The sequence below is a fragment of the Esox lucius genome, chromosome 5 (assembly GCF_011004845.1).
Source record: "Esox lucius isolate fEsoLuc1 chromosome 5, fEsoLuc1.pri, whole genome shotgun sequence".
In the NCBI taxonomy this organism is placed as follows: Eukaryota; Metazoa; Chordata; class Actinopteri; order Esociformes; family Esocidae; genus Esox; species Esox lucius.
In genome coordinates, this window is record NC_047573.1 from 15,470,654 (window position 1) to 15,490,746 (window position 20,093).

General features: G+C 42.5%; 2 protein-coding genes across 7 annotated transcripts; one reads left to right on the forward strand and one right to left on the reverse strand.

The window, feature by feature from the left end:
- Positions 1-34: 34 nt before the first annotated feature.
- Positions 35-5,158, reverse strand: LOC105023037 (cytochrome b-245 chaperone 1 homolog). 4 transcript variants are annotated; one of them, XM_010891916.3, is made up of 6 exons: positions 5,091-5,158; positions 3,558-3,645; positions 3,415-3,456; positions 2,481-2,651; positions 2,139-2,283; positions 35-1,631 (listed from the first exon to the last, which is right to left on the reverse strand). In XM_010891916.3, the coding sequence occupies exons 2-6, from the start codon at positions 3,643-3,645 to the stop codon at positions 1,469-1,471; spliced, it is 609 nt and encodes a 202-aa protein (XP_010890218.1). In that variant the 5' UTR covers positions 5,091-5,158; the 3' UTR covers positions 35-1,468. The 4 variants fall into 4 exon arrangements, with proteins under 4 accessions (XP_010890218.1, XP_010890215.1, XP_019902086.1 ...); XM_010891913.2 differs by lacking the exon at positions 5,091-5,158 and adding an exon at positions 4,765-4,937; XM_020046527.2 differs by lacking the exon at positions 5,091-5,158 and adding an exon at positions 4,765-4,937 and having other exon boundaries at positions 3,558-3,661.
- Positions 5,159-5,262: 104 nt separating this feature from the next.
- narf (nuclear prelamin A recognition factor) lies at positions 5,263-16,101 on the forward strand. Of its 3 annotated transcripts, XM_010891917.3 has the most exons (14): positions 5,263-5,575; positions 6,406-6,475; positions 6,660-6,869; positions 7,255-7,387; positions 7,527-7,661; positions 8,436-8,554; positions 8,706-8,835; positions 10,572-10,644; positions 12,194-12,331; positions 12,437-12,594; positions 12,787-14,237; positions 14,995-15,176; positions 15,251-15,610; positions 15,977-16,101. In XM_010891917.3, exons 2-11 carry the CDS (start codon positions 6,419-6,421, stop codon positions 13,044-13,046), a joined length of 1,413 nt encoding a protein of 470 aa, XP_010890219.2. In that variant the 5' UTR covers positions 5,263-5,575; positions 6,406-6,418; the 3' UTR covers positions 13,047-14,237; positions 14,995-15,176; positions 15,251-15,610; positions 15,977-16,101. The 3 variants fall into 3 exon arrangements, with proteins under 3 accessions (XP_010890219.2, XP_028975958.2, XP_028975959.2); XM_029120125.2 differs by having other exon boundaries at positions 12,787-15,176; XM_029120126.2 differs by having other exon boundaries at positions 12,787-15,176; positions 15,259-15,610.
- The last annotated feature ends 3,992 nt before the right edge of the window (positions 16,102-20,093 follow it).

Sequence of the window (20,093 nt, forward strand, 5' to 3'; positions counted from 1 at the left end):
TAGTAAACATATAAACATAATCAGTAGTTAATACACTCCAGATGCATTACAGTAAACTTGTCAGACATACACATCGGCAAGAACGTTCCCCAAGTCTGGTCTTTCATTGTCCACCATAGTGAAATTGGGGAGGGGACTTAAGATTTATCTTTGTACCTGTGTATGTTTGTCCCACAATATCTCTGTCCCACTATATATACCTGACTGCCCTGATTTTACAGGAATGTGGGTAAAGGATGTCTCGCCATAGAATTTGGTATTTACAAAATTATACCTACTAACCCAGTGGTGGCGCTATAAAAAGCAAATGAAAATGTGAATTTCCTGAGGTCATATCCCTTATCTAATTTGTACTGAAGTCATAAGATTGAGTGCATAGGTTGCTCAACTAAAACAATAAATGACCTAATCTGCACAAGTCTTGAAGCAATGGACAGATGTGTCTCGACAGTATTTTTCCGGTTAGTACCTAACGCATGCCCACCACTAACCAATAAACAAACAGAGAGGTCTAGCAAATCAATGCATACAATCAGTAACAAATAATATTACCAATAATAACATTACAACACCTGGCATATATATATACACCTGTTGCAAATATTCTCAAGAGTCAGCATAATGCTAAGAACATTCTTATCAATCACACGGTGGCATCTCTCTTGATCTATTTGAATTGAGTGATTGTATATTACACACTCAGGGATGAGAGTCTAGATCACCAACATGTTCTCACACAACACTTGGCCGATTTGGACCACTTGGATGAATTATGCATTTTGCCATAGATGGCCAAAGACCAAATATCTGAAATGTGGTCATAAATAGGTACCATTTGACATTAGGGTTTTCTTCATTATGCTTAGGGGACAATATTTGATGTTGCCTTGTTCGCACATAGGGCCTGATTGAATCTCTAGTTATAAAAACTGTTGGATTCTAGCTTCTTTCTGGAAATGTTTGCAAATCTCGACAGGACCTGTGATTGCTGACAGACACATGAACATGCAAGTATATTTTCATATAAAAAAGGCTATTTACTGATCCCTGAAAATCCTTCATGCTTTGGTTATAATGCATGTTCACATGCATACAGGTAGATGGATGATTGCAGTGATTACAGACATGCGTGAGATTATTATGTGGGTGGCCTCAAACACACCAATATGTCCCTTGTAACTGTGGGAATGTTTAAACGAGCGTTTCACACAAATACTGATTACTTCAAAATAGAAAGGCACTGTAATCATGGGGATTAGTCTGTAATTCAGTAATTATACAGTACTGATTATTGTTTTTTAAGAACAGGCCATTCACCAAACTATGATTTAGTGTAAGTCTACTGTGGAAAAAAGACGACTACAAAGAATGTAAGGTAATTTACAGTATCAGGAATTATCTTAAGACATTCTGGGAAAGAAGTATTGTTTTGGGGAACATTTCTTGTCTAGAGTCCTCATATGTTTTTCTACTGAATTGAGGGTGCAAAGTCCCCCTCTTTTTCTGAGTCACTGCTGAGGTCCAGTTCATCGTCCTCCTCTTGCTCCCTAGCTGACTCTTGCTCCCTGCGACGCTTGAGCTCCTCAAGACCCAGGAAACGTTTGAGCAACAAAGCCACAGCCTCCACATCACTGACACAGAAGTAAAGAAAGAAAGAGATGAACGTATCTATTTGGATAATTAAATGATTACCTAAATAGGTCTGATTTTACTACTGTTACATACTATAATTTTTATTACAAGGTATCATTGGGCAAAATATATAAAAACAGTACACCTGGATACAATCTTTGGCTGTGGTATATTTGCCATATAGCACAACCCCCAAGGCATGTAATAGCTATAGTAGACTGGTAACCTATGTCATTTGTATTAACATTTTTGTCATTCCAGTGGTTTACAGTCTGATATACCACACCTTTCAGCCATTTATTATTCAATGCTCAAACCACCCAGTTTATAATATCTTATATTCCATTGCTTGCCGCCAACCAGCATCCAGGACCTAGCAAGACCTGATTACATTTAATATATTTAAAACATTCTCATATCCAGGGAAACCTGTGTTCTGATCCTATACACACAACTACTTCCACGTTTGGTATAATCTCTTCCCCCTCCAGACCCCCCAGTCATACCTGCGTCCCCCCATGGTGGCACTCTGTGTGAGGGGGTATGAGAAACCTGTGGCCAGCCGCAGCACTAGCAGGTAGCCCTTCCCTAGGTAGCGCACCTTCTCCTCCTGAACACACACATCACGCAGGTGCCTCATGTCCAGCACCACTGAGAAATGGGAGAGGGAGTGGGATGGGAGGAGGAACGGGGAGATGGCAAGAAAGGGAAGGAGAGGATGAGTTTCATGAAGGAACATTCCTGTAGCTCTTCAAGAGCATGACTGAAGAACCCTGTACTGGAATCCAAACTGAAAGGTCATCCCATTTGGTAAAACCAGGTACAAGTGAGGTAATGATGCACCAAACCTTTTTCCTGGCCTTTCCGCCACATGGTGAGAATCAGGGCATACAGACTGAAGGTCTTCAACTCTATCAAGTTATTGGCTTTATCAAACACCGCCTCTTCCCACTCCTCCATGTTTTGCATGGCCACAAACACACAGCCTGTCAAGTAAAACAACTTCCAGAGGATACTGTCTGGGAAAACAAGAAAACAGAAGGATGAGAGACAGAAAATGAGCTGTTTCAAATCATGTCAATGACTGATCTAGTTACTAGACTTGAACAGAGAAGTGAATGGCTAGCAGTGGAGATGCCAGCTGTAGATTGGGTTATAACTGAGAAGTGAATGGCTAGCAGTGGAGATGACTGCGGTAGATTGGGTTATAACTGAGAAGTGAATGGTTAGCAGTTGAAATGCCTGCGGTAGATTGGGTTATAACTGAGAAGTGAATGATTAGCAGTTGAAATGCCTGCGGTAGATTGGGTTATAACTGAGAAGTGAATGGTTAGCAGTTGAGATGCCTGCGGTAGATTGGGTTATAACTGAGAAGTGAATGGTTAGCAGTTGAGATGACTGCGGTAGATTGGGTTATAACTGAGAAGTGAATAGTTAGCAGTTGAGATGCCTGCGGTAGATTGGGTTATAACTGAGAAGTGAATGGTTAGCAGTTGAGATGCCTGCGGTAGATTGGGTTATAACTGAGAAGTGAATGGCTAGCAGTTGAGATGCCTGCGGTAGATTGGGTTATAACTAAGAAGTGAATGGTTAGCAGTTGAAATGCCTGCGGTACAATGGGTTATAACTGAGAAGTGAATGGCTAGCAGTTGAGATGCCTGCGGTAGATTGGGTTATAACTAAGAAGTGAATGGTTAGCAGTTGAGATGCCTGCGGTAGATTGGGTTATAACTAAGAAGTGAATGCCTAGCAGTGGAGATGCCAGCGGTAGATCGGTTATACCTGAGCTGTAGTATGCAGCAGCAAGGCCAATAGATGCAATACCTGAAAATAAATAATACAACAAAATTGTGTCAATTATTTTATGACATTACATCCAAAGCAATAAACTCACAAAATAAGCTCCCACATGAAAAGAAACCTACCAACAAGTAGTGACCATGAGCGGATCCCAGGTGATCTCTTCAGGTGTAACATGTTGGGGGTGTGCTCCTCTACTTTCATATACCCCATCTAAAAGACAGACATACTAACATTTTAAATAACATAAAAAGTCGATGATATACAATATAAGAACTATTGAAACATATAATAGAACTATTGAAAAAATGATTATACGGTAGGTCAATGCTTACTTCAAGGAAGTAGGAAGAAGGAAGCATTTGTTAATGTTCATTGGTAAATTGATAGCTACAACTTTCAAAATATTATTAGTAATAATAAAATAAAAGGATTTTACAAGTAGTATAAAAAGACAAACAGCGGTGCACAATTCAAAGTTTTCAAACATTTTTGTCCTCCTCTTTGACAATGGTCTCCTTAAAAAACTTGATAGCAATAATAAAATAAATAGAAAACGTGCAAAAAAGTATGAGCGTATTCAATGTATATATTAACATGTTTTACAAAGCTGTTTAATGCTTTAGTTGGAATGGTGCTATTCTAAACTATTTTAATAAATGAATGATAAAGAAAATTATGTACAATAGTATGTTCAAATACCACTGAATATTATCCTTGTGTTGGAATTAATCTAGAAATGCAGTAAGGTGGAATAAGGAAAATACACTGCAGATAATCTTAAAAGAAATATATAAATATAGCCTAAAGTACAGACAAGATCACTAACTCAATAAATTGAGGTTGAATGGGGATGCAGTTTGCCCAAAATGTCTATGACACTCATGGCATGATCTATCACGAGTAATGTGGGGAATGCTTAGCATACATTTAACCTATTAGAATCCTCAGCCACTCTACTTTAAAATGGTGACATTGTTAAATGACAAAATCCATGCTAATATGGGTTACATGGAAATCGAGTCCTCTATCTATATGGACCATACTCACTGGGAACGTGAAAAAAAAAAGTGTTCACTGGGTGCTAGTTTTTCTGGGAGTCTTTCCTATTCTTGCTCAGGACGTGTATCGAGATCGACCTACTACTTGCCCAGCGTTACATTTTAAATCTGTCGGGCAAAAGTCCCTAACACAGCACCCAAGTATAATGGTTGGATACTTTAGCCTGGCCCATCTCGGTTACAGTCCATTCATACACAATAACTCGTCTGGGTGGTTTTAGGTACTTCAAATAAAACATTGTATGTGCATGCCAATTGATTTACCTCCTACCTTTAACTCTTCAATGGAATCCCTCCAAATAATACTCGCTAATGACCCTAGCTGGAAACGATTTGACACACCGACTTGATAAGAGTGACAGTTTAGATTTTTAGAGAAGTTCTAATTCACAGCATTTCACAGCAACAACACACCCGGAGGGTGTTGCTTCCTTCCGGAGTAAGTCTAAGCTGATTGGATAATGAGATGAGCTATAGTCTACCCGCCATTACTACCGGTTAAAACCCCTTAAATTTAAAGAGAACATTGTTGCAAAATATCTAACAGTGTCTCTGATATTTTAATAACACAAATAAACAGAAAAAACACGTTAATACCTTTCCATATTGTTCACTAAATCATATTTGAGGATACAGGTGTTTTGGAGTACAAGACAATCTCATGGTACCATGTACCGAAAGAGAAAGAAATCCCATGACGCAAGCGGGTGAAGCACGCCGCGAACGATTCACGGTGACGCATGCGCACTTGATTAACCGGGAGGAAACAATGGAGTCATGTACTCTGAAGTCAACGCGTTATGAAAACTGGTCTGGAGCACCTGATTAATTTCACAATCAGTTCGACTTATGAAAGAATTGCCGAGTCACACGTTGGCTGCTGTTGTCTTTTAGCGGTATTGTAATTGCTTGAGATATTGCTGACTAAGTTAACTGGAGAGCATAAGACCTGCTTTACAGGCCTAGCTATCTAGAACATTTGGCTACATGATAGGTTACGTACCCGTCCAACTCCCCCCCTTTTTCTATACGCAACAGCTGAAAGGGATTTTCTCTAAAACAACAATAGTAACGTCCAACTGGTGAGTGCCCTGAACTCTTTTCACTCAGTCATACATTTAGTGGCCGGTGGGAATGATGATGGATCACCGGCAAACAATAATTTTGAGGAGTAAAACATTTTCTCCCGCCTCCAGTTACTGTTTAGTTAGAGATCTAAAACAACCAGAAAGCATAATAACGGATGGTTAAACGATATTACCAGTTTATAAATAGTAATTTCTACTATAACCGCCATAATTGTTGTTTGCTAACGTTACTGTATACTTCATATATTATCATAGAGGCCTCGGCCTCATTTATTTTATAATGGTGATGACTTGATACGCTATTGTTATTTTGGTGGTGTTTACTGAATGCTGTGTAAGCTAATATTGAATAGAGTAGCGTACACTGAGGACATGCGCTGTTTCATGTGTTTATTCCTGGTCTTAATCAATGATGCAGCTACCTATGTAATATAGCGTATACAAATAATTATATCCCTTCCAATTGACACGCTTAGCAATTATGTGTTCTACTTTTATTTTTATGACAGCTCAGCTGTTTAGTAGCCATAGGCAGGTTACAGTCATTATTATGCCGCTGTCATAGGTTACTGTTGATCTAAGAGGAATTATCCTGATTGGTTAGGATAGGGTACACGATGCAGCAGTCGGGTGTGGAGTCTCAAATACACACAGGCACAAATACTCCTATGTTGGTGTGGATCATGCAGGAGCTAGCATGACAGTTGTAGAAGGAAACCGTGATGAAGTATTGAGAATATTCTATGTCTTCTGCAAAGTTGGGTGTACTGTTATTGGACAGCTCATTGATTCTGCTCTTGTGTGTATGTGAAACCGACCCACAGACATTTAACAAAAATGTCAGAAGTGAATATCGGAAGACGCAAGGAGAAATGTGAGAATTGCACTAAACAGGTAAGCCTGTGGAATATTCTTTAAGTGTGCAGAGTAGAAGTCTCTCTGCAACTGATATCTAGCTGTATTTCTCTCACTTGTTTGACTGGGTTACATTACTTTTTGTATATTCTTTTCTCAAATCGAATCTTGATAAATGTGGATAAATTTGTAGCTTTCTTGGGGATTATTTGGTTGTTTACAGTGCAACAAAAAACAAAATGATGACAGCATAAGCGGTCTCTATGAGAAAGATGAAGTCAACGGTGAGGTTCCGGGCTCTTCCGTTACTGCCCAGCAGCAGATATTGCTGAGTGCCTGTCTGTCCTGTGATGGCTGCGTGTCTGAGGAGGAGAGCCTAAAAATCTCCCAGCAGAACCTGGAGGAAGTGGTTCGTGTCCTGGGCCTTAACAAGGTACTACTTGGCCAATGACCAGGCTACCTGCATCACAGTAATTACGCACTAAAATACAGAAAACAAACCAAAACAGATAGCTCTAATACAAATCACTTTTTTATTATTACATTTTTAAAAGGTTTTACTGAGGTGGTCCTTTGTATTAGTCCCCCTAAAATAATTGGAGATCTACAACGCTCTGTGATGTCAAATAATTTAATGTTAGTCAAAGCCACAAGTTATATACTGCCTGAGAGTAAAGAGGAATTGTGGTGTTGTCTTTGCTGTATTTTGGTTTTGATTTGTGAATGGGTTTACTCCATGGTGTTTAAATGTGTGTTCAAGGACAACCATCCCACTCTTTCTTCTCAATAGAATTTGCTCTCTGTATTCATAATTGCAGAAGTGCGATGTGTCAAAACACAAGGTCGTGGTGGTGTCAGTGTCTCCCCAGTCTCTGCCTTTCTTCGCTGTGAAGTTTGGCCTGGACATTCCAGAGGCCACACGCAAACTTTGTGGCTTCCTCAAGAGCCTAGGTAAATGAGTATGTATGTCTGTATAAGATTACAACTGGTAATTCCCATTGCAATCCTCGTAGTTCTGACTGTGGTAGAACACGTTATGTGAAATATGTGCGGTACTTTATGCATTATCGTCCTTTCTGGATCTCTGTAGGGGTGCAGTATGTGTTTGATACTACTCTAGCCGCAGGATTTAGTATTCTGGAGAGCCAGAGAGAGTTTGTCCAGAAGTTCCGCAGGAGACACCATGATGACCAAGTCCTGCCCATGTTTACCTCCTCCTGTCCAGGTAATATGTACTACCCTCACCTCCCACACCTGGCACACTTACAATAACACTCAGAAATAATGACCACCCTATCCACCAAAATGCTCCCTGAAACCAATATTAATACTGAGCTTTTCAAGGGCCAAAGGAGGCTCAGAAAAATTATATTAGTTTTGTTAAATATAGTGATCGATTGATTTATTAGATGTTCAATTTTCAAAGGAATGATTTAAAAATTCTATTATGAAAGCTGCACTGGGCATTTAAGCAGCTTTCTTGTGTGTCAGGGAGGCCAGACGGGACACGTTGCACAGGCAAATAAGAAACAACTGTAGATCATTCAGGATGACTTGGAATACTTAGTAGTAGCATTGTAGCATTGAAGTTAAATGACTTTGGAGTTCAGCTGCCAGCTGGCTTCCAGTCAGTGTTGGTGTTGTAACTGGCGTGTCATGACTGCCTCTGAGGGAGAAGGACAAAATCAACACGCACATGAAGGCATACACACAACATGTGTAGCTTGGTTTAGGGTATTAGGGTTGGACCCAGCTCCCAGTCGTGACAGCAGGCCTGAGAGGGAGAGATAGACAGCCTCACGCCACTCCCTTTCCTGAAGATAGGACCTGCAGGAGGGGATTCTCTCACCCTCCTGCACTCATTTTTGTAATGTTACATTTTTTTTGTTTGTCTTCCTTGCTCAATATCTTTCTCTGGCCCTAAACCTTAGATAATGAATCTATAATCTTAGGACTCAAGTGGATTTCAGAAATTTTTACCAATTCTATTTCTGTCCAGGGTGGATCCGGTATGCTGAGCGTGTTCTGGGCAGTATGGTAACTCCTCACATCTGTACAGCCAGGTCTCCTCAACAGATCATGGGCTGTCTGGTGAAAGACTACTTCACTAAACAACAGGTCAACACTATGAATGTGCTATAACCTATCCCACATAATTCAGTAAACATAGCCGGTGTCAACTAACAGTGAAAACAATAACTATGTACATCAAGTTGTGTGTGTGTGTGTGTGTGTGTGTGTGTGTGTGTGTTTGCTTGCTTGCATGCAGAAGCTGAGCCCAGACAAGCTGTACCACATTGTGGTGGCTCCATGCTTTGATAAAAAATTGGAGGCGGTCAGAGACGAGTTCTACAACAGTTTACTGGAGAGCAGAGACATTGACTGTGTCCTTACATCAGGTACTGATGCCTTCATTACGTCTGGCCCGGCTACGTCTCTGTCTCCGTCTGTCCCGGCTACATCTCTCTGGCCCGGCTATGTCTCTCTGTCTCCGTCTGTCCCGGCTACATCTCTCTGGCCCGGCTATGTCTCTCTGTCTCCGTCTGTCCCGGCTACATCTCTCTGGCCCGGCTACGTCTCTCTGTCTCTCTCTGGCCCGGCTATGTCTCTCTGTCTCCGTCTGTCCCGGCTACGTCTCTCTGTCTCCGTCTGTCCCGGCTACGTCTCTCTGTCTCCGTCTGTCCCGGCTACGTGTCTCTATCTGTCCCGGCTACGTCTCTGTCTCTGTCTGTCCCGGCTACGTCTCTCTGTCTCTCTCTGGCCCGGCTACGTCTCTCTGTCTCCGTCTGTCCCGGCTACGTCTCTCTGTCTCCGTCTGTCCCGGCTACGTCTCTCTGTCTCCGTCTGTCCCGGCTATGTGTCTCTGTCTCCGTCTGTCCCGGCTATGTGTCTCTGTCTCTGTCTGTCCTGGCTACGTCTCTGTCTCTGTCTGTCCCGGCTACGTCTCTCTGTCTCTGTCTGTCCCGGCTACGTCTCTCTGTCTCCGTCTGTCCCGGCTACATCTCTCTTGCCCGGCTACGTCTCTCTATCTCCGTCTGTCCCGGCTACGTCTCTCTGTCTCCGTCTGTCCCGGCTACATCTCTCTGGCCCGGCTACGTCTCTCTGTCTCCGTCTGTCCCGGCTACATCTCTCTGGCCTGGCTACGTCTCTCTGTCTCCGTCTGTCCCGGCTACGTCTCTCTGTCTCCGTCTGTCCCGGCTACGTCTCTCTGTCTCCGTCTGTCCCGGCTACGTCTCTCTGGCCCGGCTACGTCTCTCTGTCTCTGTCTGTCCCGGCTACGTCTCTCTGTCTCCGTCTGTCCTGGCTACGTCTCTCTGTCTCCGTCTTTCCCCGGATACGTCTCTCTGTCTCCGTCTGTCCCGGATACGTCTCTCTGTCTCCGTCTGTCCCGGCTACGTCTCTCTGGCCCGGCTACGTCTCTCTGTCTCCATCTGTCCCGGCTACGTCTCTCTGTCTCCATCTGTCCCGGCTACGTCTCTCTGTCCCGGCTACGTCTCTCTGTCTCCGTCTGTCCCGGCTACATCTCTCTAGCCCGGCTACTTCTCTCTGTCTTCGTCTGTCCCGGCTACATCTCTCTGGCCCGGCTACGTCTCTCTGTCTCCGTCTGTCCCAGTTACGTCTCTCTGTCTCTCTCTGGCCCGGCTACGTCTCTCTGTCTCTCTCTGGCCCGGCTACGTCTCTCTGTCTCTCTCTGGCCCGGCTACGTCTCTCTGTCTCTCTCTGGCCCGGCTACGTCTCTCTGTCTCCGTCTGTCCCGGCTACGTCTCTCTGTCTCTCTCTGTCCCGGCTACGTCTCTCTGTCTCTCTCTGGCCCGGCTACGTCTCTCTGTCTCCGTATTTCCCCGGATACGTCTCTCTGTCTCTTTCCTCTCTGACACTCACTTCTTCTGTCGCCATCTGTCTGCTCTCCATTCAGCAGCCACTTCTTTCTGTCATCCATTCCAACCTCCCCTGTTTTTAAGCTGTGTCTCAATGCATCATGCCTCAAGTTCCTATGTCCTACACCTTGACTCTTCTTTCCCTTTTATTCATCAGAATGACTGACAATGAGGCATTTCCTTCATGTTACCTATAAACCTAAAGGTTTAGAAGTGGTCCGCTGTTCAGTGTCATTGAGAATCTATGCGTGTTCCAGGTGAGGTGTTCCACATGATGGAGCAGACCAAGGTGTCCGTGGCAGACCTGGACTCTGTTCCTCTAGATCTTGTGTGAGTGTCTCACTATTCACTGGGTTTGAAACCAGGAAATATGTGTCGGTGCTCAAAGAATATTTACACAAACACTTAATTTGTTAGTACCACGATTGTGGCAGCAGACTGGGTATTACATTAGTAAACACTAGGGATGCAGCAGTACACGGTATGTCATCGAACCGTTTGGTACGCCCCCTATGGTTCAGTATGCGCACGTGAACCGCGGAGTTACGATCATTTCCAAAACATGCTTATTGCGCTGCAGACTACACGACGCACGTTGTAGGTTCAGATCCACAGAACCAGATGCATAGCTTGTGAACAGGTGAAGCAGGCAACTGGCCATTAGGGAGCTCCAGAGGGCTGGCAAAAATGTGGCAATCGCAGTGACCGCAACCCCCTCCCCCTTAAACAACCAATGGACGATTTGCAATGGCATCTCAGTAGGAAACCTCCCTAAAAGTGACGCGAAGAGAGGGGAAACTAAAAACAAATATCCTCTCAGCTTCAGTGTGCCAAAGGTGAGCGCTAGCAAGACAAAGAGAAGCAAATTTGAAGAGGCACCGCCATCGTTCAAATCCGCTGTGTGGGAACATTTTGGATTCAGCGTTCAATACAATATTACTGTAGGCACCCTTTTTTGATTTAGTCTAGTCTGGTTCTAAACCCATTTTTTAACTGCAGTGGACGAGACGATAACTGACTAATAGATCCAGAAGCAATGGAAAGGCAGTAATGAAGTAAACATAGTATATTTTTACCCTAATATTATATTCCCGCTGGGGAAAGCCTTAATGAACCAAGTCAATCTGTTTCCACCAGATTAGGGGAAAATCAGAGGCGATTCTGGAATGACCTGGGCATGACATTTCTTTTCCAGCAGTAATGGCATTGCCACGTTGGAAGGAGAAATGCAAACAGTTCTGCTAATGGTCATGTCCCTTTCCAAAATCACACCAATTATGGTAGTTGTATAAAAGACTTTCGTCACAAATATTTCCGTTAAACAAAATTGACACAACACATTCAGCACGACGACGAGGGTAGTACCGTCTGCAAGCATTGCTTTGCCACCCTCAGAAAACACTTCTAACATGATCACGCCATTCATACCGAAACCGTACCGTTCTCCAGACTCCCAAACCGCGGTACTTACCGAAGCGTGGGCCCACTGTACCGTTGCATCCCTAGTACGCACCGCTCTCTGCGATCGGCCATCAGTGAGGCACATACTAATTAATACAACTGGACAGCAGGTGAAAATTGTCATCTGAATTCCAGCAGTGTGATCTGCATGCACCTCTGGCATGAAGTGAGAATTTAACAGGCTTCCCAAAAGCAAACAGTGTATTTTGACTAGCGGTTTTGTCCCATTGTGTAGGCCTTACCTGATTTACATTCTTAGGAAGCATGTAAACACTAATCAGACTTATATTTGATAAGGGTATTAAGGATAGTGTGTGCTAGCATGCATTAAGTATAGTGTACTGCATGTGTGATTGGAGTGTATTTCTGTGTGTTAGTCACTCCAAGTGTGTAATGTTCTTCTCTGTCTTGATTTTAGGCTTGGCGAGGAGGGGGACCCAGCTTTAGCGAGACACCTGGGCAGAGGATCTGAGGGCTTCCTGGAACATATCTTTAAATACGCTGCTAATGAGCTGTTTGGTCTGGATGTAAAGGAGATCACATACAAGACTCTTCGGTAAGGAGAGGGAAGAGGGATGAAATTGATTTGAAAAAGATTGAGAGAGGTATTCAAAGCAGTCTGAAAAAGTGTAATGAATGTAAATATTCCAACTCCCTCCAGGAACCGTGACTTCCTGGAGGTGTGTCTAGAGCGGGATGGGGAGGTGCTTCTGCAGTTTGCAGCCGTCTACGGCTTCCGGAACATCCAGACCCTGGTCCACCGCATGAGGAATGGACGTGTCCCATATCATCTGGTGGAGGTTCTGTCCTGCCCAGGAGGTAACCAGCTAGCCTGACCTGTCAGTCCCAAAACAATGTGTGTGTGACAAAGGTCACTGTTAACCTGTTTGTATTTGAAATTGTTTCGGCTGTCAGTGAATCAAAGTCCAACAGGTTTGATTATGAAAAGTCTAATTGAAGATGCTGAATGGATGTAGAACTTTTATTTAAAGCGACTTTCTCTCTCTCGAGGCTGTGTGAGTGGTCGTGGGCAGGCAGAGGGTGAGACAGGGGGGCGGCTGGACAAAGCCTTAGTTCAGCAGATGGAGGAGGCCTACAACAGTCTACCAGTCAAGCTGCCTGACACCAACCCTGGCCTGCACATACTTTACCAGGACTGGCTGGAGGGACAGGACTCAACTCACGCCAACACACTCCTGCACACACAGTACACACAGCAGAGTCCCAGCCAGACCCACACTCACACACAGCCCCCCCACATACAGTGGTGAGAAATACACACCTCTTGTACACATGCGCACCCACACAATCTCACACACACCCACGAAGTGTTAGACTTCTGGGAAATCCAGAAGTCTAACACGAGGGGTAACTGGACCTTGAGGCATTTCTGACCCTCTCTCCTCAAAATACCACTGCAGTGTGTCCCACAGGTGCCATTGTATATAGGCAGGGAGGGTCAGAGGGCTTGGACGATGTTGTTACAAGGCCTGACTGATACATCCCAGAATGACTTGGGTCTGAACATCTCGCAGCCAGCCACAGGGTGGGGCAGTTTCCCATGTGGTTCAACTGCTTCAGATGTTCTGGGTGCTGGGCCACTGTGCTCTTACCATGGTGGAGAAATGAAGATGTGGGCTCAGGGTCCAGAAGAAATCCGTGACATAATGGACTGCAACATTTTAACTAGGGGGCCACGTTTGTTGGACTGACAATGTCATCTTCCGGCCAAAGGACCAATAACCTTGAAGAATGTAATATTCAATTCAAGCATGAGAAGCTGGTGAACTATCACACTGTGTTCTGTTAATATGTACTCACTGGTAAGACTGTAAGTCTAGATGCTTTTTTTAGAATGATTGCATCTGCATTTCACAGCGGCGCTACAAATCTGAAATATTAAATATAAAATCGGCTGAACTTGCTTCAATTCAAATTGCCTTTGTCTCCAAGTGATTGATTCATTGATAGACAATACCATATATTCAGTAATACTGCTGATTGTGCAGCTGGGCCTTCATTTGCAATGCATGTGTTCAGATGTTACAGGCAGTGGAATAATCAAAGTCTTATTATGGACATTATATCATCAGGCCCGTTAGCTTTACCCGAAACTGTCCAGGAGAATATTTAGAAGCACACCAAATGTAGCTCCTTAACTTTATTTTTATTCTTCAAATTTTAAGTTGTTTGTTCGTGTTAAAACAAAGACTATTTTTTATTTTATACCAGACTGTCGCACGTCCAGGTGTACCTTGTTGAAGATTGCCGCATGCTTAAAAGCTCACAGTGTGCTGCTTTTCACACTGTTCGCTCAATCAGGAAGTTGAGGCAAGAGACTTAGGCATTCTGTCTCATGAACAACCTCTGTTTAGCGTGATAGCTGGAGCGTGATAAGGATATCCCTGCTGGCGTTGTGGGCCAATATCGGCCCATGGAACCGCCGTCAGCACGTGGCACAGGTATGGCTCAAACAGACCGGTGGAGACCTCCGCAATGCAGTGCCTTAGAACGTTGTGCTACACCAGTAGACTGTCAAAATTGATCTAGGAGAAAGGGAAGTGTTAGGACAACAGGTTCATTGGACTTCAGGTCATCCACCTACGTGTTTAGACAATTGTCGTCCTGACAAAAATAAAGCCATTCAGATGTTGCGTTTTATTGGTGTCGAGGTGCAACGTCTGTTGCCACTTGTGGAAACTACAGTCCACTATCCTACTGGAGGAGGACAGGGCCTCCCAGCATGCTGCTGTCAGTCTTGGAGCAGTGCCCAAATCTATTTTCTGTATGTTGTCAAATTGGGAAATTCCTGTCAGAAAGATTGGTTTTGTTTATATTCATTTCCAGTGGTCCAGAAGGTCAGTGCTAACATTTCCTCTGTTAATCTGTCCTGATATGTATGTACTGTAATGTTTGGGAAATTGTGAATATTCAGTGAGCACAACTTTATTTGCAATTTAATTTTCTCTGTGTTTTCATTATTATTATTGTTGTTCTGGGCGTTCTGTTTTTTAATCATTTGTAGAGGATTTTTGTTATGAATGTACTTTTTTTTATTACTTGATTGATGTAGACTTGTGCGTTTTGAAAAAAACAATCAGTTTTTATAATTGTAATTCTCAGCTTATTTTGTGTTGCATGATCTACAACATGTGAATATGTGAACAACATTGGACAAAGGAAGAGAAAAAAATGAAAACCACAACACTTCCTTTCCAGATGAGCCACATAGGGTGGCTCCCTCCTAAATCTTACACTGATGAGATAATTCACTAGTCACTGGTGGGTGTTTGGCGTGTGAGCAAGTGTGAAGAGCTGCTACCTAGGTGACAGGATGGATGTTGTGCTGTGGAGATGTGTGATAGAACTTCTCTGTCTACCAGCTGTGCTCACGTGGTCAGGTAAGGGGGTTTTTAGTTGACCTGTACGAAAGTGTCCGACAAAAACAGGTTGTCAATCAATTTCTCCTTGCCAGTTTCACAGAGCCCCAGTAGTGTGTATTTGAAGTTGAACTCGTCTACTGACATCTACTGCTCAACATCGCTGACCAACCCATCGGGCCTATACCTCAAAGGGCGCTTCCACAGAAACAGAGAAGTGCTGTACTTGTCGATAGATGAAGGAGCAGTCAAGAAGACCACTATCAACCCTAGGTTTAAGGATCAGGTCGCAGTGATCTCTTTGCAGGTGAAGCAGGACTGCAGGTTGACACTGAGGCTGTCCCAACTTAAAGTGGAGGACACTGACAGTTATTACTGTAGCTGGAGATACTATGATACCAACACAAAAAAGCTATTGGTGTTGCCGAGTAATGGCACAATCATCATAGTCAGAGGTAAAATACTTTTTTAAAGATTTTATTTGTCATCAGAGTTGGGGCAATTTTTTTAATTGTGAACTTATTTTCCGGGATATAAATAATTGTTGGGCTATAATAGTGTCAGCTCCTCAGGGTTTTACATTGTGGTGTGAAAGTTTCAATCTGCAATTTCAATGACATACCACAACCCTGTAATGTTAACCTTACATGTTTTTGATAAACCTTGCTCTAGCCAGGATTGTGAGGAGGGCATCAATCTTAGGTAGTGTTTTAAAATACGTGCAACTCACAGTATTCCTTAGAATTGTGTATGTAACAGGGGCCCAGAGTTCCAGGAGACATGAATCTCTAATTCTGACTCTCCTTTTCTCCTTCCATCAGAGAGAGACCCGGGTTGTGGCATCACACAAACCAACATAGCTGTCATCCTTATGTGTTTCATTCAATTGGTCATCCTTGTCCTCATCCCGTATTTCCTCATCAGAGCTTGTTTGCAATGCGCACGGGTAAGCTGTAATGTATCAGAGGATTGTTTTCCTCTGTAGATACACAAATCTACTTTATAAAACCTGTTTTGCAGCAGTTATCACAAAGTAGTCAGAAATTCCCAAAGAGCAAGCAAAAAAACAAATGTTGCACAGTGGCTAGGAAAAACATCTTAGTTGGGTTGGAACACAGGAAGAAACCTGTAGAGGAGCTGGACTTTGCGCCAGTCCTCTTCTTGCTGTGCCGGTTGAAGAGGAGTACATTACCTTCTGAGGTCACATCAATTTATTTCCATGTTCAGATGACCAGCAGGTCAATAAATACAGATGGACTGTATCCGGAGTCTTTAGACAGCCCACCTGACAGGGTAGGTTGTCAGTATTGAGACCGAAACTACATTTGAACCAAACCAGGTGGACTTTGGACAGTGGTGTCTTGGAGTCACCAGGCCAAGTAGTCTTAAGGTTAAATGATTTAAAGGGGCAGTATGTATGTTTTTACTACAAGCATTAAAAACGAGCAGAATTTACCAGCATCTGGATTTAATGTTTCAAATTATCTTTTTCTACAAAATTAATCAGAGTGATCTAAATGTTCTTGCTGGTCCGTCTGTCAGTGTGCATTGACTTGTAATCTCATAGTCACTGTATTAGACACTCAGAGTGCAAACCTTCCCCACCCTAAACTAGCTAGCACTTTACCGGTCTCGTTTGATAAGGGAAGACAAAGAAGAGACACGTCTAATTATTGTTAAGAGGCACAATTGTACACAGACACCAGAGAAATTAGAGAAAGCATTCCTTCCAATAATTTACAACAGCAAATAATTTAGACTGACTTTAGTTCCCCATACAGAGCGTTCTGAATAGGGTATAAAATTCAGTTTGAATTGTGTGAGTATGAATTTAAATATCTTTGTCTCCCTACAGAACAAAAAGAATTTCACACGAGCCAGGGTGAGCGAAAGACAACACCATCTCATTCCTCGCCATGTCTGTACGCAGCACAGGTCTACTGCTGAACCACAGTTCATCTACTCAAACAGCTTTCCAGGCAACCTCGGCTTCAGAGGAATGCTGTAATGGAATTATTCTGCAATGCATGTCAGTTACTTAGCAGTTACTGTCAATTGTCACAGATGGTATGTTAGAAACGAACAATTGAATCTTGCAATTGTATGTCATTTATATTGCATTTGTAAAGATGGTTGTTTTACATTTTTCTTTGAAGGTTTTTAAGTTGACTTTAATGTATTTGTGAAACAGACAGTGAAATGTGCATTTGTATGACCTGTGGCACAATCCTTCAAATGTTTTTTCTGTGATAGGGTAGGATTTGCATTAAGAGGAACTGTGACTTTCTTACCCCACACATCACTATAAATGTCTTGGTGTTTCCATTTCTTGGTGTTTTTTTTATGTACTGATCTTTGTCCTCTGGTAGAATTTTCTCTACAAAACATAGAATGTGTTGTTTTCACTTAATACTGGTATTGTGCTTGACGTAATGGAAATTACTAGTTGTTTGTTTTTTGGTTCCCGATTTCCGATTCTTGTGTGATTGAAATGTCGGAAAGACTTGTTGTGTCTCTAAGACACAAATTCAAAATCTTTGCACGTACAGCCTTTTACTAAACCACATCCTGTAGTTTGATGTGACATTTTTATCCAGTCAGATGTATGCTGCCTAATGTTAGCAAGTGCTGTTATTTTACACAGCTAGCAGATTTAACAGATTTTAATACATTGTGTTTGCAAAACATAATCCATAGAGAAGGGGTTGATGAAGTAATGCAAATTGAATGGACAGAGGTAAAAAAATAAAAGAAAAAAAAGTGCCTCGTCAGTGAGAGACCATGGTTTAAATCTGGCTTAATGATGAACCTTGGTCCAACATATGAATCCAGGAGTTAATATTAATTGGATCTCACCAAATTGTGGCATAATATATATATATAGACCTATGTGTATTAAATAGGGTAACGGCAACGGGGCAAGATGCCCCTTAACTTTAATTGTTGTGTTAGTAAATAGACATTGAGCTTGGGGGGGGCATCTTACCCCAAACAGTATACAGTTGTGCTCAAAAGTTTGCATACCCTTGGAGAATTGTTAATACATGTACCATTTGTAAATAAAACATGAGTGAGCAGGCAAAACAAATCTTATTTCTTATGGGATTCACATTCAACTGCAGGTCATAACAGAATGGCACATTCTTAAAACAGAACATGGCAAAAAGAAAAATAATTAACTGACCCCTGTTCAAAAGACTCCATACCCTTAGTTCTTAATACTGTGTATTGCCCCCATTAGCATCAATAACAGCGTGCAGTTTTTTGTAATATTTGTCTATGAGGCCCTGAATTCTTGCAGGTGGTATAGTTGCCCATTCGTCTTGGCAAAATACCTTGAGATCAAGCAAAGTCTTTGGTCGCCTTGCATGAACTGCACGTTTAAAATCTCCCCAGAGTGGCTCGATGATATTAAGGTCAGGTGACTGTGATGGCCACTCCAGAACCTTCAACTTTTTCTGATGTAACCACTGGAGGGTCAACTTGGCCTTGTGCTTAGGGCCATTGTCATGCTGGAAAGTCCAAGAGCATCCCTTGTGCAGCTTTCGTGCAGAAAAATGCACAAAATTGTCTGCCAGAATAACATACTGCATTCATCTTGCTATCAATTTTCACAAGATTCCCTGTGCCTTTAGAGCTCACACACCCCCAAAACATCGTTGAGCCATCACTATACTTCACAGTGGGGATGGTATTCTGTTCACTATAGGCCTTGTTGACCCCTTTCCAAACATAGCGCGTATGGTTGTGACCATAAAGCTCTATTTTGGTATCGCCATTCCAAATTAAAGAGTGCCAGAAGCTGTGAGGCGTGTCAAGTTGTGATCAGGGCCATTATGGTGATTTCTGTTATCAATATGATTTAAAAAGGAGCCAAACAACTATGTGATAATAAATGGCTTCATATGATTGTTTTTTTGCATGATCAGTCATATTTTCAAAATCAATGCCAAAATGTCACAATGTCTGCCAGGGTATACAAACTTATGAGCACAACTGAATAGTACATATACAGGTGCTGGTCATAAAATTTGAATATTATCAAAAAGGTGATTTATTTCAGTAATTCCATTAAAAAAGAGAAACTTGTATAATCTATACATTCATTCAACACAGACTGATATATTTCAAGTGTTTATTTCTTTTAATTTTGATGATTATAACTGACAACTAATGAAAACCCCAAATTCAGTATCTCAGAAAATTTGAATATTGTGAAAAGGTTCAATATTGAAGACACCAGGTGCCACACTCTAATCAGCTCTCAGTCTAGTTCTGTAGGCTACACAATCATGGGGAAGACTGCTGACTTGACAGCTGTCCAAAAGACGACAATTGACACCTTGCACAAGGAGGGCAAGACACAAAAGGTCATTGCTAAAGAGGCTGGCTGTTCACAGAGCTGTGTGTCCAAGCACATTAATAGAGAGGCGAAGGGAAGGAAAAAGTGTGGTAGAAAAAAGTGTACAAGCAATAGGGATAACCGCAACCTGGAGAGGATTGTTAAACAAAACCCATTCAAAAATGTGGGGGTGATTCACAAAGAGTGGACTGCAGCTGGAGTCAGTGCTTCAAGAACCACCACGCACAGACACATGCAAGACACGGGTTTCAGCTGTCTCATTCTGCTGTGTCTTGTTCACTCTTGAACAAGACACAGCGTCAGAAGCGTCTCGCCTGAGCTAAAGACAAAAATGACCGGACTGCTGCTGAGTGGTACAAAGTTATGTTCTCTGATAAAAGTAAATTTTGCATTTCCTTTGGAAATCAAGGTCCCAGTCTGGAGGAAGAGAGGAGAGGCACAGAATCCATGTTCCAGTCACAAGTCCAGTGTATGTATGTGTATACATTTATATACACACACAGTACACATTATGTACTCGGCTACTAAGCAGTTGACTAGGCTGCATGATAATCAGACTCGACTACGTTCGACTG

What these genes read in the sequence shown, in the direction of transcription:
- LOC105023037 (XM_010891916.3), bottom strand. Translation starts at nt 3,645, where the DNA reads ATGGGGTATATGAAAGTAGAGGAGCACACCCCCAACATGTTACACCTG. An exon ending in CTCATGGTCACTACTTGTTG is followed by an intron (nt 3,457 to 3,557) that starts GTAGGTTTCTTT and finishes ATTTATTTTCAG; the next exon opens with GTATTGCATCTATTGGCCTT. An exon ending in GCCACCATGGGGGGACGCAG is followed by an intron (nt 1,632 to 2,138) that starts GTATGACTGGGG and finishes CTTCTGTGTCAG; the next exon opens with TGATGTGGAGGCTGTGGCTT.
- narf (XM_029120125.2), top strand. Translation starts at nt 6,419, where the DNA reads ATGTCAGAAGTGAATATCGGAAGACGCAAGGAGAAATGTGAGAATTGC. An exon ending in GTTTACCTCCTCCTGTCCAG is followed by an intron (nt 7,662 to 8,435) that starts GTAATATGTACT and finishes ATTTCTGTCCAG; the next exon opens with GGTGGATCCGGTATGCTGAG. An exon ending in TCTGTTCCTCTAGATCTTGT is followed by an intron (nt 10,645 to 12,193) that starts GTGAGTGTCTCA and finishes TCTTGATTTTAG; the next exon opens with GCTTGGCGAGGAGGGGGACC.